Source organism: Panthera uncia, assembly GCF_023721935.1.
Source record: "Panthera uncia isolate 11264 chromosome A3 unlocalized genomic scaffold, Puncia_PCG_1.0 HiC_scaffold_12, whole genome shotgun sequence".
NCBI classification, from domain to species: Eukaryota; Metazoa; Chordata; class Mammalia; order Carnivora; family Felidae; genus Panthera; species Panthera uncia.
Window position 1 is genome coordinate 17,341,158 of NW_026057579.1, and position 17,306 is coordinate 17,358,463.

The 17,306-nt window shown below is 38.3% G+C and overlaps 2 protein-coding genes across 4 annotated transcripts in view; one reads left to right on the top strand and one right to left on the bottom strand.

The window, feature by feature from the left end:
- The first annotated feature begins 473 nt into the window (after window positions 1-473).
- Window positions 474-15,176, top strand: TRMT61B (tRNA methyltransferase 61B). The gene is given in 9 exon segments (XM_049651909.1): window positions 474-606; window positions 609-748; window positions 750-1,472; window positions 2,604-2,706; window positions 5,595-5,785; window positions 10,733-10,824; window positions 11,505-11,731; window positions 12,438-12,515; window positions 12,602-15,176. Coding segments are annotated over 9 exon segments (1,731 nt in total). The 3' UTR covers window positions 12,646-15,176.
- SPDYA (speedy/RINGO cell cycle regulator family member A) overlaps window positions 12,346-17,306 on the bottom strand; it is a 45,682-nt gene continuing 40,721 nt past the window's right edge. For 2 of the 3 annotated variants that reach the window (XM_049651912.1, XM_049651911.1), the window contains one exon: window positions 12,346-12,989. In XM_049651912.1, coding sequence (XP_049507869.1) covers window positions 12,901-12,989 — 89 coding nt within the window. In that variant the 3' untranslated portion in view covers window positions 12,346-12,900. Of the gene's footprint in view, window positions 12,990-17,112; window positions 17,178-17,306 lie in introns of all 3 variants that reach the window. The other variant, XM_049651913.1, reaches the window with a different exon arrangement.

Sequence of the window (17,306 nt, forward strand, 5' to 3'; positions counted from 1 at the left end):
ATACCCCTGTACCCTACAACCCTATTTTAGCAATGACCTTTTCCACCCTTAAAGATGATTCTACTTAGTTTTAGGGGTGGTAACATTAATTGTTATATTTTAATTATCAAAAACAATTCTGCTAAATAAGCACATAGTGACTACTATCACTTTAATCGGCCCTTCGGGACTCCCTGGGCCTGGGGCAGGCATGCAGAGGGTCAGAGCCCGGTCCAAGGGACTTGCTAGGGTTGGGGGTGAGGGGGTGGGACTTCGCGGTCAGGGAAAGAACGCGGGTCAGCGGATGGCCGGTCCAAACGCCGCCAGCCAAACGCATCTCTGGGCTTTTTCCTCCGACATCTTGGGGGTGACCAGGTGGCGTTAGTGTTCCTGAAGGCTACTGAGCCTACGCTGGTGCAGGACTTCAGTTTACACAGCGCTTTGACAGCTTTTGTCTCTCTTAAGCCTCCTGTCCCCGGGGTGAGGCTGGCGGAATGGGTCAGCGGTCAACTGTTTACTCGGCCCACATTCCGAGTTGGAAAATGGGCCCCCGCGCGGGAGTGCGACTCGCTCCAGAGACAGTTAACTCAGCGACACCCGGGGGCCCCGACACCCCCAGTTCGGCCTCCTCGGCCCCTCTGCACTCACGCGCAGTCGCAGAGCTCTTCCTGCGAAGAAGCTGCGGATACTCAGCGGCGGCTGCGTCAGCGCGTGTGGCCGCGAGAGGGCCTCGAACGGCCTCACGTCACTGTGTGCGACGGCGCCTGCGCCCGGAGACCATGCTGCCAGCCGCGCGGCGAGGTCAGGGCCTCGTACGGCTGCGGCTCCTTCGGAGATGGCCTGGGCTCACGACCTTGTCCTTCCTGCGCGGCCTTGGGCCAGAGCCTTTGGAGACAGCCCGGTCACTGTGTTGCGAATCCTCCCCTAGAGACGCACGGGATGGAGAGGGACGGCGCGGAGCGGCACGGAGGAAAGCTCCCGGCACAGAGTCGCCCCCGTCTCTCCCTCCGCGCGTCCGAGGCACTGGGACCAGACGTTTTTCGTCGCTGGAAAGCCTCAGACTGCCGACGCCACGAGAGGAGTCACCCCCTCAAGAGCGCGAGGACTCGAGCGGAGACCAGGGCCAGCCCGGTCACGCTCACCGGGGAGCCGGGGGTCCCTTGCCGCCCTCCCTGGCCCAGTCCGGGACCGAGGTAGAAGAGCTTCATGGCTCCTCTTCCCGGTCGACTTCCAGAGAGGGGCCCTTTCGCGCTGGGGAGCTGATCTTAGCCGAGACGGGGAAGAGAGAAACACAATTTAAAAAATTATTTAGGTTGAGTAACGCCGGACACTTAAATAGTAGCTGGGGGACAGTCCCGTTCAGCGAGATCGTGGGGAAGTTTCCCGGCCAGATACTGAGGAGTTCCTCTGGGAAGCACTTCATGCTGAGGAGGCCGGCGTTGGAAGACTATGTGTTACTGATGAAAAGAGGGCCTGCCATAACATATCCGAAGGTAATGCGGTGGGAATTAAGTGTGTGCTGGTTCCAGAAAGAACAAAACGGATGCGGAACTGCAGTCCTGATTCATGTACTTAAAGCACATCTCAGGGGCGCCTGGGTGGCTCAGTCGGTTTAAGCCTCCGACTTTGGCTCAGGTCGCGATCTTAGGGGTAGTGGGTTTGAGCCCCGCGTGGGGCTCTGTGCTCATAGCTCAGAGCCTGGAGCCAGCTTTGGATTCTGTGTCTCCCTCTCTTTGCCCCTTCCTTGCTCATGCTCTCTCTCTCTCAAAAATAAACATTAAAAAAAAAAAAAAAAAAGCACATCTCAGAACATTTAAATTGTTCTCAGACTTAAAAAAATAATAAAATAAAACAATGCATATGAATTTTGCATATCTTATGATTGCTAATTTTAGGAGGAAACAGTCACCTTTAATTTTAATTTCGGAGTGTCAGTTCTCTCATCTGCAAAGTGAAAAGATTATTGACTTACTATACAGAGTAATGTGGACTAACGAGGCACTAATAAGTACTTACATTTGTTTCCCATAACCATTAAGTTTGCAAATTCAGGACTCGAGAATGTTCAACTCTTTTAGTACCATATGGAGATATTTTAATCATCATTTAATAAGCCATGTTACTAGGGGTAATGCTTTTTCTCTTTAGAGAAAAAAATTTTGTATTAAAACATTTGACACTGAACACTAAACATAAAAGATATTCTTTATAAATAAATGAACTTCCTAGGGTTCCTTGTTACAGTTTTATCATAATCGTCCATTGCTGGTGGTTTATTTCAGTTTTTAATCATGGTCATACCGGTTCTACTTCATGATTGTTTCCTTAAATTCTCTACGCCTTTTAAGTGAGGGCCTTCTGCTGATTTCTCTGTTCTTTGAACTCCTATTGTTACTTAATGTCTGTAATTTTGGTATTATGCTAAAGTACTGCTTTATTTACTAACCAATTCTTGAATCTCTTATTTCATCAAGTAAAATATAAGCTCTTGGTAGACTGGACCAGAGTTTAATCCTTTTTTTTCACACCTTTCTTCTCTGAGTCCAACACAGTGTTTGGTAAGAGTGTGTACTTAGTACATATTTATTGGTCACTGAGTCACCTGTACTGTGTTTCAATCATAGGATATGAATATGATACTGTCGATGATGGACATCCACCCAGGTGATACTGTTTTGGAAGCTGGCTCAGGCTCTGGTGGAATGAGCTTATTTTTATCCAAAGCAGGTAAGAGATTGGGATAAATGAGCAGGGTTTAGATGGGCAAAGAAAATGTTCGATCTTTCCTAATAACAGAAAGTAAAATGAAGATGTTTTAGAAAATATTCACATAACTTTGTGATCAAGAGCATTCTCCTTGAAACTAAATGCAGGCAACTATTTTTCTTTCCATATTGTACGTTCATTCTAGTCATTCTCTTTGTAACCCTCTCTCCATTTTCTGTTTTCTCTTGCTCCCTCCATGTATTTTAGGGCTTCTTCCTTTTTTTTTTTTTTTAAACTTTTTATTGGGATGTAACATAGCCATAGTGCACTGATCATAAGTGTGTAGACTTCAAAGAATTTTTAATGTAGTAACCATATCAAGTACTCATCACCCAGATCGAGACAAGGAATGTTGCTGCATCACAAACCTCCTCATGTCTCCTCTTGCTCATAATCCTCCTGCATTCTTTTTTAAATAATAAACTTTGTTACAGCTGTTGAAGGTGTATATGGGTAGATTTTATAAAGAGTACAGATAGAAATACACTGAATTAAACCTTTTGTTCTTTGACCTAATGCCATCACATACAAACATAATCCAGTTTATACAAGGTCAGGAAATTCATTCTGGCCTCCTCAAATCTTTTGTTTGATTCTTTTCTGTACATAGTTAAAGGCAGTAATTTCTTCACAGTGACTGATTCCTAAAGGCATTTGATAGAGTGAATTTATAAAAAATTTATGAGAGGAGTGCCCATATTTCTAACATCTGTAGTATCAGAGGAGTGTCATGGCATGAATAATCCCAAACTATGAGTGATCAAATTATTGCTATTTACTTTTGGGATGGATTTTTTTCTCCATAATTTTCTTTTCTAATTGTTTAGCTTATGCTATTGTTATCACTCATTTTTATCTTTTGAGAACATGATGCATTGCAGCTGGAGTTACATTTCAAAAGACATCCTTGAATTTAAACTTTTCATTAGAGAGGCCCCCGGGTGGCTCAGTCTGTTGAACATACAGCTTCAGCTCAGGTCATGATCTCACGGTTTGTGGGTTCAAGCCCCGCATCAGGCTCTGTGCTGACAGCTCAGAGCCTGGAGCCTGCTTAGGATTCTGTGTCTGCCTCTCTCTCTCTCTGCCCCTCCCCCACCCGCTCGCGCGTGTACACGCGCTCTCTCTCTCTCTCTGTCTCTCACATTCTCTCAAAAATAAATAAACATTAAAAAAATTTTCTTTTTTAAATTTAAAGTTTTCATGGCGCCTGGGTGGCTCAGTTGGTTAAGCGTCCAACTTCAGCTCGGGTCATGATCTCACAGCTTGTGAGTTTGAGCCCCACATTGGACTCTGTGCTGACGCTCAGAGCCTGGAGCCTGCCTCGGATTCTGTGTCTCCCTCTCTCGCTGCACCTCCTCCGCTCATGCTCTGTATCTCTCTCAAAAATAAGTAAACATTACAAATAAATAAATAAATAAATTTAAACTTTCCATTAGTAAACTACAGACTGATGTGGGACAGCTTCCAAATGATATTCAAATCACCTCAAACAGAGGTGGGTGGAAAATTTTTGCTGTAAATTAAAATACATATTAGTCTTTTGCAGAAACTCCACTATTACCATGGTAAACAGTTTAAAAGTTTTTCAGACACACACAAAAATACAAATCTCTTTTAAATGTATGAATGGCTGGGGTACCTGGGTGGCTCAGTGGGTTAAGCATCCAACTCTTAGTTTTGGTTCAGGGCTTGATCTCAAAGTTTGTGAGTTTGAGCCCTGTGTTGGGCTCTGTGCTGACAGCATGATGCCTGCTTGGGATTCTGTCTTGCTCTCTCTTTGCCCCTCCCCTGCTTGCTCTTTAACTCTCGCTCTCTAAAAAATAAACGTTAAAAAAAAGAAAAAAGCTTGTACTAAAAAATAAAAGGCCTAACTTCATCCATAACTAAAGAAATGTAAATTATAACTTCAGTGATAAGTTATTCAGTTTTTACTTACTTATATTTTCTTGTTTTCCTTTTTTAAAATTTTGTTAATGTTTATTTTTGAGAGAAAGAGACAGAGCATGAGCAGGGAAGGGGCAGAGAGAGAGGGAGACCAGAATCCAAAGCAGCCTCCAGGCTCTGACCTGTCAGAACAGAGCCCCGTGCAGGACTTGACCTTACAGACTGCGAGATCATGACTTGAGCCAAAGTCAGACACTTAATGCACTGAGCCATCCAGACACCCCTATATTCAGTTTTTAGATTGACACAGATAAAAAGTTTGAAAACTCTTTCTTGAAGAAAGTATGGAGAAATAAGCACTCTACTACATTGTTGGTAGAGTGTAAATTGGTATCATTTTTCTGGAGGATAATTTTGTAATGATTTTCAAAATAAAAAATTCACATACCTCTTGAGCTAGCAATTTCATTTTTAGGACTGTCATTTCATGAATACAAAGATTTAGGGAAAATAATTTTCATTGCAGTATTGTTTGTTATAGCGTAAGACTAGACAAGCTAAATGTTCATCAGTAGGTGATTGGTTAAATAAACTATGGAATAGCCATACGATGGAACATAATAGCTCTTAAAAAGAATGTAGTAGATCATTAATCACTGAAATATCACTGGTAAGTAAGAAGGTAAGCATGGGACAGTATATATAATACACGTATGTTTTAATGTGTGTTAAAAACAGCGAGAGACACTTTACATGGTAAAGTAGGTAACCAAAGTAACATGGTTGCCTCTGAAGAAGATTGATTAAGGCTCTGCGATGCGATAGTTTTGTATTATTTATATTACACCATGCACTATTTGTATTATTTTTTCACATCCATGTACTACCTTTGCAAAATAAGTTTTTATAATCTTTTATGAACTAATAAATACAATGAAATATCATAAGTTGTTTTTTTAATTAAGTGGGATCACAAGGACAAGTCCTCAGTTTTGAAATACGAAAAGACCACCTTGAATTGGCTAAGAAGAATTATAAAAACTGGTGTGATTCATGGAAAATAAGTCATGTAGAAGAGTGGCCAGACAATGTGAATTTTATTCATAAGGATATTTCAGGAGCAACTGAAGATATAAAATCTTTAACATTTGATGCGGTAAGTTTTCTAAAGTGGGTGCTATGATATTATCTAATACTGACTACAAAGAAAACAGGCATCATACTTTATACGGAAGGCTCTTCCTTCATTATTTGCACCATTTCTATCTGTAGGAGGAATATTTTCCTTTAATATCATGATAGGATTTAGAGTAGAAAGACATACTGAATCAGATGTCAAAGTTGTTAATAAATGTGGAGTAATAACCAAACCAAATACGAAGAGGAGTGACTGAATATCATGAACTTCAGCATTTCCAGGATAAAGGAATAATAATTTGGAAGCAGCATTGGAAGCATATTGATCCTAGTGCCTGACTTCGCGTTGTGAGATTTGGGGGAATAAATAGCCTCCATTTGTGAGAGAATAGCCAAGAAGAATCTTTGGACAGTTAATGTCAGGATGTAGATGAGCGCTCATTAAAGATGTTGAGGACAGAGGCATTTGTTATGAACACAGCTCCAGAAAGTGGAGCGGATGGATTTGTAAGGAGGAGCACTGGGAGGTTCAGTTAGGGGAGAAGGATAGTTGATGACAGGATGATATTTTAGGCTGTGACCAGTGATGGTGGAGATGTGGGACGTGGAGGTATTAGGTGGCCTCAGAGTTTCAGAATTCTTTATTAAAAAAAATTTTTTTAATGTTTATTTTTGTGAGAGAGAAAGCACTGGGGAGAGCAGAGAGAGAGAGGGACACAGAATCCAAAGCAGGCTCCAGGCTCTGAACTGTCAGCAAAGAGCCCAACATGGGGCTCAAACTTATGAACTATGAGATCATGACCTGAGCCAAAGTCAGATGCTCAACTAGCTGAGCCACCCAGGTGCCCCTCAGAATTCGAATAAGTTACCTTATCCTTAATGATTCCATTATCATTTCATAGCTTGACACTACAGACTGAGGTCTAGGTAAGGAGTCTTCTTTGCTTTTCTTAATTGGCTTTTGGAAAGTTGGATTACTTTAGGACATTTATGAGGGAAACTGGTTGAAAAATGAGATTTTTATCAAGACTGGTTCCTACCTCTAACGTTCTTAAAGTCTATAGTTTTGGTGACACAGATCCTGGACACAGGGACCACAATTGTGTTTTTTTTTTTTCTTCCCCTTAATGTTTTTGAGAGAGGCAGAGTGCAAATGGGGGAGGGGCAGAGAGAGAAGGAGACACAGAATCTGCAGCAGGCTCTAGGCCCTGAGCTATCAGCACAGAGCCCAATGCGGGGCTTGAACTCTGAACTATGAGATCATGACCTGAGCTGTAGTCAAGACACTTAATCGACTGAGCCACCCAGGTGCCCCATACAGTTTTTTTTCTTTATCCTTGTTTGTTTTGCATATTACAGCTCAGTAAGGGCCCCCCTCCCCCAATTTTTTTTTTTCTCTACCTAGGCTATCCATAAGAATGTCATAGATACCTGGGAGGTTAATTGGTCATCAGAAGTTTGTTTGATGATCATGACACACAAGGATTCTAATGATATCATTGAAGCTTTTTGGAAACCTGCTGAACCATCCTTGATCTAAAAGAAAGAATATTCCTTACTAGATTTATTCAGCGGACTCTTGAGCATAGTGCCAGATGTTTATCAGTATGAGAAATATAGGAGGAGTCATACTCCTGCCATCCGAAATGATGCTAAACTGAACAAAAAAGGTGGAAAACCACAAAGAGAACAAAAGGAGAAAAAATGGCTAATAAAATATTTTTGACAAATTTTAAAAAGCCTAACCACCAGAAGGGGAATGCACACAATGGGATACTAAAAATAGTATTATTTAACATAGTGAAATAGTGTATTATATTTACATCAGTAAATCTCAAAGACATGATGTTTAGTGAAAAAAGCATTATAAAAAATGTGTGTATATGTAAAATTTAAAACTACGTAAAACAGTACCATGTATCGTTTGTAGCAATACACATATGTTGTAAAAGTATAAAATTACTTGGGAACATTACCAACTTCAGGACAATGATTATCTCTGAGGAGAGAAAGGGAACGGGGAAGAGGGAAATAAGTTTCGGAGTCCACTCAGCCTGGTTCACTCGGGCTCCCATAATAGCCAAGATGACCTTGGGTAAGTTACTTCAATCTTTCTGTACCTCAGTCCCTTCACATATTAACAGGAATGATAACAATATTTCCTATTTCATAGAGTTGTTGAGGATTAAATAAGATACTTCATATAAAGTGCATAGAACAGTGCCTCATGTATAGTAAGCATTAAAGAAATATTAGCTATGATTTTCATCTTATTATTTCTCTCCTTTTCCTCACCTGTTTAAATTCTACTTTTCCTTCAAAGTTTAGATCAAAGGTCACCTTCTTCACTGGAATATATATACCTTACTCATCTAACTGGGGGATTATCATCATTCTCTGAATTATTGAACCACTGTTTCTTGATACAATAAGCATTTATTAAAGACCTGTTTTGTACTGCAATGTACTATGCTAAGACAGAAATGAAGTATACATTTAAAGGAGCTTTCATTCTAGAAGATAGACATACAATTACTGTAAAGACTCACAAGTGTGGAATACCACGACTGTAGAAATTAGGTGTCATGAGATGAAACTGCAAATGTAGTCATCAGGGGCTAGATAATGAAGAACACTTACGTATGTATCAAGCTAGGGCATATGGACGTTATCTTACAGGTCACGGGAACAACTGATGAGTTCTTTTCTTTTTTTAAATTTATTTATTTTGGAGAGGGTGGGGGGAGCGCCAGAAAGAGAGGGAAAAGGAGAGAAAATCTCAAGCAGGCTCTGAGGTGTCAGCACAGAGCCTGATGCGGGTCTCAAACTCACGAGCCACGAGATCATGACCTGAACCGAAATCAAACCAGACACTTAATCAACTGAGCCACCCAGGTGCCCCACTACCGATGAGTTCCTAATAGGGAAGCAGAATGTCCAAATTCCCATTTTAGAGTAATTCTTTTTTTTTTTTTTTTTATTCCAGTGTAGTTAACATACAGTGATCTGTTTCAGGTGTACAATATAGTGGTTCAGCAATTCCATGTATTACTACTCATCAAGATAAGTGTACTCTTCTATTTTAGAGTAATTGTGGTGCAATGACAGAAGCTGTGAGTCTATGTAGAAAGCTATTGTAATGTTTCAACAGGATACAATGAGGTCCTGATCTAAGGCATTAGCAGTAGGATGACTTTGAACAATACTTCAGAGGTATATTTGTGGGGCTGGATAATTTTAATCCAAACAGAAGTGTCAAAACTCCACAGATCCTCAAAAGAGAGTTCAAGGTAAAGAAAATGATGACTCCCAACAAGTTTCTGGTTTGAGTGACTAGATGGAAATGTTCACTGAGAAGAGAGTATTCAACAGGATTGGCAGTTTTCTTGGTTGTCTGATTTTTGGTCCCGTCAATAACATAGACAAACTACACCCAGAGAAACCCATTAATGTTCATCGTCTTGACCCTTTGATTCAGTCACTGGGATCTTTCCTTGGAATCTAATAGGCATTTTAAACTCATGTCCAAACCTGAATTCTTGATTATTTCTGCCAAGCCTGCTCCTCCCATAGTCTCATCATTTTCCTCATTGGAAAAGGACATCTCTATTCTTTCTGTGGCTTAGGCTGAAAACACTGGATTCATCCTGATTCCTCTTTGTCTCACATCCCACAACCAATCCTAATTGCAACTGGCTCTACCTTTTCAAAATGTATACCGCTCATGGCATACAATGCTGTTTGCTTGTTGCAAGTCCTCATCCTTCCTTGCCCTCTCTCCATCTTCTCTATGTATGGATTTAATAAGTCCGAATGTACTTCATGCCACTGAATTGTGAGTGAATTCTTCTCTTACCATTTCCCCCTTTTGTCTCCACTGCAGTGACAGTGGCCTTCTCAGATTCACCAAGTATCCTACAGCCTCAGAACATTTGTATTTGCTGTTCTTTACATCTGGAGCATACTTCCCCCCCTAAATTTCCACAGGGTAAGCTTAATGATTTTCTTCAGGTCTCTTTACTGACCAACCTATATATAAAATGGCATTTCCTTTCCTTGTTACTCTGTATCCTTCTTACTTTGCTTTATAATTCTATAGTTCTTCTTGTCACTTATCCTCCTCTGATTTACATATCTATTGGATTTTTGTTTAATGTCTATCCCTTTATTAGGATATATGTTCTCTTGAAACAGAGTTTCTTATTACTACTTAGCAAAATGCTTGGCACATGGAAGGTGCTCAGTAAATATTTGGTGAATGAATAATGATTGATGAACCATTGATGCCATTTAAAAAAGACAAATAATGGAATAATTTCTAATTTAATAAATATGTTGTTGTACCAACTACCCTTAGCTTTCAGAGTTATCCATCAATGAAAGCCACTTTATTTTGTATTTTGACCCTATTTTATTTTAAGTGATTTTTAAAAATTTCGTTTATTCATTGAATTCATTTAACAGCTTTTGTGAGTTATAGCCTTACAGTCTGCAGTTGAATAAAGAATAAATAAACAAGGGACATGATTCTTACATTTTAGAATCTCTGAAATTAATATTCATAATTTTCCTGTTGAGCATAAAAATACATATTTGAGATCATGTGAATTCCTATTGCCAAAAGCTGAATTAAAGTATTGAGTGAAACTTTATAAAGTATGTATTTGTATACATATGTGTATATGAAATACAGCTAAAGAAAGATTCCTGTATTATCAGTACTGCCAAGCGTAAGACATGCCATTATGATTTTCATATAGTCAAGTACTATGACGAATTCTGTAACAGTAAATATGCTTTTTTGGGGGGGGAGCAGCAAAATGATAGTTAATAGTATTATATTTTAAAAAATGAAAACTGTAACTGGGTAATCGCTTTCTAAAGTGTATCATTATACCACAGTAAGGAAAGAAAACTTGTGCTTTGTTTAAAAAAAACTCAGTCTGATTTGCTTTCCTCTCAACAGGTTGCTTTGGATATGTTGAATCCTCAAGTTGCTTTGCCTGTTTTATATCCAAATCTTAAACAGGGTGGTATATGTGCTGTATATCTAGCAAAGTGAGTAATGTGGCTATTTTTCTTTGTAATGTGATTTAAAAAAATTTTTTTTCATGTTTATTTTTGAGAGAGAGAAAGAGAGACAGAGCCTGAGTAGGGGAGGGCAGAGAGAGGGAGACACAGAATCTGAAGCAGGCTGCAGACTCCATGCTGTCAGCACAGAGCCCAACACGGGGGTCAAACTTGAGAACCACAAGATCATGACCTGAGCTGAAGTCGGACACTTAACCGACTGAGTCACCCAGGTGCCCCTGTAATGTGATTTTAAATACACTTTTATTTTGTCTTAAGTATTTGGTTAAAATGTTCATTTTGTAACTGAATTAGAATTAGGTATATAGGTCATCTCATAAAACTTACGAAATGACATATGTCCCAATTAATTTATATTGCTGTTTAAATCATCCTTTACCTAAATGGTAATATAAGATGTGTATTTCTTCTGACAATTTAGAAGAAAAGTTTTAAAAGTGTATTGTGAACAATAATGTTAAATTATGGTCTCTGTATTTTTTTACTTTCTATGAAATTGCTTATTGTGTGCTCTAATTTGCATATTTGTTTTTCCCCCTTCATTTAACTATAGCCTTTGAATTTGGGTCAAGAGATATAGTGAACTTAAGTATAAAGTTACTATTTTTGTAGAAATTTAAAGTACATTTTTTCCACTTTTCTAAAAGCATCACACAGGTTATTGAACTTTTAGATGGAATTCGCATCTGTGAACTTGCTCTTACATGTGAAAAGATAAGTGAAGTTATTGTCAGAGATTGGTTGGTTTGCCTTGCAAAACAGAAAAATGGAACTTTACCTCAAAAAGTAGAACCTAAAATCAATACAGATTTACAATTACATTCTCAAAAGAAAGTTAGCATTGAAGATGAGATGTTTCAAGAGGATGACCATGGTAAGCTTCAATTTTATTTCATATGTGTTTGCAATAATAAATCGAGAATAGGCTCCTGAGTGTATTGACCAATAATCAGAGCTGTTTCTCAGGGATTTGGGTTTTTTTTTCCCCTAGAGAAGATGAAATGTACTATTTCTTTGTTAAATTAAAATCTCTTAAGGGACAGAGTAATGTTTTTTTGCCTTTTATGTAAAACTCTGATACCTTTGAAGAATTGAACTTCTTATAATATTTGTATTTTACTTGTATCAAGGAGGTTGGCTTATGAAATACTTTAAATATACTAAAGGATGTTTTGAATTTAGATCAGTGATTATTACTGAAGGCAAAGAATAGGACCTAATATGCAAATAGCTAATATTCCAAAAAGCAACTTCTGGACACTGCTAGAATTTGTCAAAGAACTAAATTTAGGTCCTTATTGTATGTACACATTATTTAGTTCTTGAACAAGTTTTCAAATATCCATTGATTTATGATATATAAGCTTACCCATTTGGTTATAAAACCATATACAAGTTTATCATTTAATCCTTTTCAAATTGTTTTGTAAGATAACTGGCAGAGTAGCTCCAAAACAAATGCTGAAAAAAATGTCTGAGAGAAAAAACTTAAAGAAACAGTAGTTTGTATTTTAACAGTTTTGTGAGCAAATTATAACATATTTTATGTAGCTTATAATATATATTTTGTTCTACAACAGAAGAATCACATTCGGATTTTCCATATGGATCATTTCCCTATATTGCTAGACCTATACACTGGCAAACTGGTCATACAGGTGAGTGATGTTTTCAGGTCATATTAAATGGTGTTTTCTTCTAATTATTGTAATGACCTTACTTTTTTTCTCTCTCCTTAAATTAGCATTTCTTGTCAAGCTGAGGAAGTTTAAACCACAACTTAACTGAGTACCTCAGAGGATAGCAACTGATGTGAAGAAGGAAAGGTATCAAAATAGAACTTTATATTGCAAAACACTACTTTCATAGATTGAAATTTTTTGTATATGATTTGTATAACTTTTACATATAATTTCAAAAAATAACAAAAGCTGAAGGAAGATGTGTAACATTTCAAAACAATTTAAATGTCCCATTTTGACACTTGTCTTGTAGTTTGACATTTTGTAGTTAATGATTCCAAGTTGGTTTAGTTGAGCCATTTCATTCTTCACTTCCTGTAAACCACTCCATAGATTTGTCTTTCTTCATAAAATTAGTTTTCTTTTCTTTGTCTGATTGATGGTCGTTGGCTACCAAAATAAAATACGCATTTTAAGATAAATTTTAATGTATTTGTGTATTTTCAGTACATATTTTAATGGCTTGTCTGTATCTTAAAAAGTAGCGAAATCTGGGTTATAGTAAATAATAGGAAAACTGATAAGAATCATATAACCATCTTAAAAACTGTAATAGAAGATGTAACAATTGACTCCTTTATCAGAATCATTTTAACTTGTTTGAAAGAACATCAGAATTAATTAGGGGTTTATTATTCATAGGCATCAGTTATTTAGCATTTACCAGGTACCCTACATTGTTTTAAACTTTATAATGTTTTTTCATTTAATAGCTGTAGCTTATCTTTAAGGTTATCTGTATTCTACAGATAAACAAAAACGTAGAGTGGCTAGGTTATTGTTTAGATATGGGTTTTTATAGTTTTTATGTTTGTTTATTTTTTGAGAGACAGAGCACGAGTTGGGGAGGGGCAGAGAGAGAAGGAGACACAGAATCCGAAGCGGACTCCAGGCTCTGAGCTGTCAGCACAGAGCCTGATGGGGGCTCAAACTCACAAACTGTGAGATCATGACCTGAGCCGAAGTCGGACGCTTAACCAATTGAGCTACCCAGGCGCCCCAATGTTTTATAGTTTTTAAAGGGTAGTACCTGGGAGGATAAATGCTGCTATTCCTGGATTTATCCCTTAGGCTATTTAAAATAATAAATATTCTAAATAACATTTTACATATTTTTCATTTTTTGGAAAATTTTAACATCTCTGCTTTTTTAGACCATAAACTTTAGGCATTAAATAATCACACAAATAGAAAATTGTTATATGCTCCAAAGAAGTACAGAGTACTACAATAGAGGTTTTGCTCTGGCCAAGTAATTACCTATGCAAGTGACAAGTGAGCTGAGACCTGAATGGTAAGTACAAGTTAACTATAGCAGGGAAAATGAGAACAAAAAAGGCCAGTGATGCTGGGGTTGAGTGAAAGAGACCCGAAAAATAAGTAGGGGTCAGGTCATGCAGGATCTTCTAGACCTCTTAAGCTTGTCTATCCTAAGAAAAATAGGGTCTCATTGAAGGATTTAGTGAAGTGAGGGTTAACATGCTTAGATCTGTGTTTTGGAAAAAAATCACTCTCATTGTATTTGGGGAACAGACTGAATCATATAAGCAGATTAGTCTTCTGATGTCATATTTCTTTATGGTAACTATCTAAACACTCATAGAGTAACAATGGCTTTATAGTTTTCATAACACTTCAGATACATAGAAGCTCTGAAGTATATTTTTTTTTTTTGGAAGTTTATTTATTATTGAGAGACAGAGAGAGACACAGTGTGAGCAGGGGAGGGGCAGAGAGAGAGAGGGAGACATAGAATCTGAAGCAAGTCCCAGGCTCTGAGCTGGCAGCACAGAGCCCAACGTGGGGCTCGAACTCACAAACTGCGAGATCATGACCTGAGCCAAAGTCACTTAACTGACTGAACCACCCAGGCACCCCTGAAGTACAATTTTAAGTTCTATCATGGAACATGCCTTTTTCTTCTGTCCTGTGTTTAACCAGTAGTGAAATTCTTCATGTATTGTTTTAAATGCAAGTTCTAATTGTACTACTTGGAGAAGGGGCTGGCTTAAAAGCAAAGAAAAGTTGTGCCTCTACTCCTATTTCACGTAGAATAATTAGTTTCTGTTCAGTACACTGCGCTCAATTCAACTATTGACGTTGAATTGAACAAGATGTCTTTAATGGTGTCCATTCTAATAAATATTAAGATGAATTGAAAACCAAACTACATAAGCAAATTAGCATTTATTTATATGGTTAAAGTCCAGCTTAAGCCCTTTCTCCATGTCTCCATTGAACACTAAGCATGTTAACAATCTTGCTTATGGGACAGATGTGTTCTTTTTTATTTTTTTTATCTTTAAAGTAAGCTCTTTACCCATTGTGGGGCTTGAACTCACAACTCCGAGATCAAGAGTCGCATGTTCCACTGACTGACCCAGCCACACGCACCACCTACAGATGTGTTCTTTTAAAGTTAACCTTTCTTAAATTCGTGTCTGGCTGTCATCTCTCATACTGTAAACTCCTATAGATTTGTGACTGATTCCGTTGTCTTCCTAGTACCTTCCAGAGATCCCACCTTTTCCACCCACTAATGGTCAATAAAAATGTGCTGATGGCTGTAAACCTACATTTGATCATGTATTGTTTTTATCTGTTGACTTGGTTGTTCTGGGGGGAAATTTAGGCATACAGCTCTTGGACTGTGGGGGACTTGGGAGTTTGAACTCTACTTCAGAGGCAGTAGGGAACTCCTGAGGGTTCTCTGGTCATGTAAAAGGAGATTTTTCTGTTTTAAGTTAGTCTGTTAGTAGTGTCTATGAGTATTTGAAGGAAGGAAAAAACAATTGAATCAGCAATTTCACAGTACCACGTGGTATACATTATGAGGTGACTGGTTGTAGTATATAACCATGAGGTAAGGAAAAAGGGTAGATTTAAAAAATATTGTGAAGGAATAACTAGATAAGCTATTCATTGGCTATCGAGACAGTGAGAGTATATGCTTTCAAACTTTTATCTGCTATTCAGAAGCCCTTCCCCTTACTTTGCTGGGCAAAACAGGACTTAGTTGGTGTTCAGTTCACATATTACTTCCTCTAAAAAGCCTTCAACAGCCTCTAAAAAGTCTCTCACCCTAGAGTCTTCTGTACTCTTAAATGTTATATAATTAGCATTGCCCTATTACATCATTAATTTACAAACACTGATTATGCCTTTATTAGGTATTAGGATTTTAAACCAGTATGACTAGAACAGTTGTAGTGACTCAACTAAATAAGGATTTGTTTTTTGAGGAAAAATTACTTGATTTTAGATTATATAACAGTTGTACTGTCCCATGCGTGTCTCTGTGATCCAGGAATAAGGTTTGATATATTGCTTTTTTCCTCTGGCTTCACTCTAAAATCTGAGGAGTCCTCTGCATATTCATGTTTCAGAGGGATTAACTTAGGTGTCACAAGGCTTAAAAATGCCTAAGGTAAAGTGTCATTTAGTATTAAAATAGGCCATATTCAGATAGAATTGGGTCCCATCTTACTGGTTTTGTTGTTTTACCTTACAATTGTGACTTTTCTGAGTTTGTTTTTTCATCACTAAAAATCAGCTGCTGAGGCAGTAAGACACTGTCCACTGCTCCTGATAACATTGTGTTACCCTTGAATGCCCCCACACCCCTACTGAGCTCACTCCCAGTTAAGCCTATTGAGGGAAAATGAATGTATATGTTTCCTGGTCAAGTGTATGATTAATAATTTTTCTTTACATCGAAAATTTACATTGAAAATGCCATCCTGAAACAAAAGCTTTTACATTTAACTTTAATATTCTGAATAAAACAGTAATGAGTAAATACTTGTTCTTTCCTGTATAGGATCTGTATATATCCTAAACCAGGGCTTCAGGACTTTCCTCCAGGGACAGAATGAAAGCACAGTTCCATTTACAACTCCCTTAAGTCAAGTGCTCCACTTTTCACCCACCATCTGTCAAAGTTGTGCTTTTGCTTCAAAGCAAGCCAGCTGGCAGAGCCCCTTCCTCCCTGGGTGCACTGTGGTTTCTACTCTTTTTTTTTTTGTTTAATGTTTATTTATTCTTGAGAGAGACAGACTGCGAGCAGGGGAGAGGCAGAGAGAGGGAGACACAGAATCCGAAGTAGGCTCCGGGCTCTCAGCTATCAGCACAGAGCCTAACATGTGGCATGGACCCACAAACTGCGAGATCATGACCTGAGCTGAAGTTGGACGCCCAACCACCTGAGCCACCCAGGCACCCCAGAGAGTGTTACTACTCTTTGATATCTACAGGGATTAGCTTGAGTAAACCATAACTGCTTGTGTTCTGCTTTCTATAAATATTTGTTCAAATTGTGGTTGGAATTCTCTCCCAATTCACTCCATACAACCTTTCATTAGGGCTGGTTCTTAACGCTTTCACCACTTCCTTAGTCCTTAGTTTGCTAAAAGACTTCTGTGGCAGCTTATTTTCATCACCAAAGGTAAGATTTCATCAAAGGGGGCAGCAGAGCATAATAGTTACAAATTCAGGCTGTAGTCTAGAGTCAGACCTGGGTTCAAATGTCGCTCCACTTTGGGCAAATGATTTAACCTCTCTAAGTCTCAGTTTCCTTATCTGCAAAGTAGAGATAATAGTATTTATCATAGGGTTGGCTGTGAACATTGCAATTATCAATGTACAATGTTTAACATATTGCCTGGAACATTTTAAACATCTAGTAAATCTTACCTATTACAAGAACCA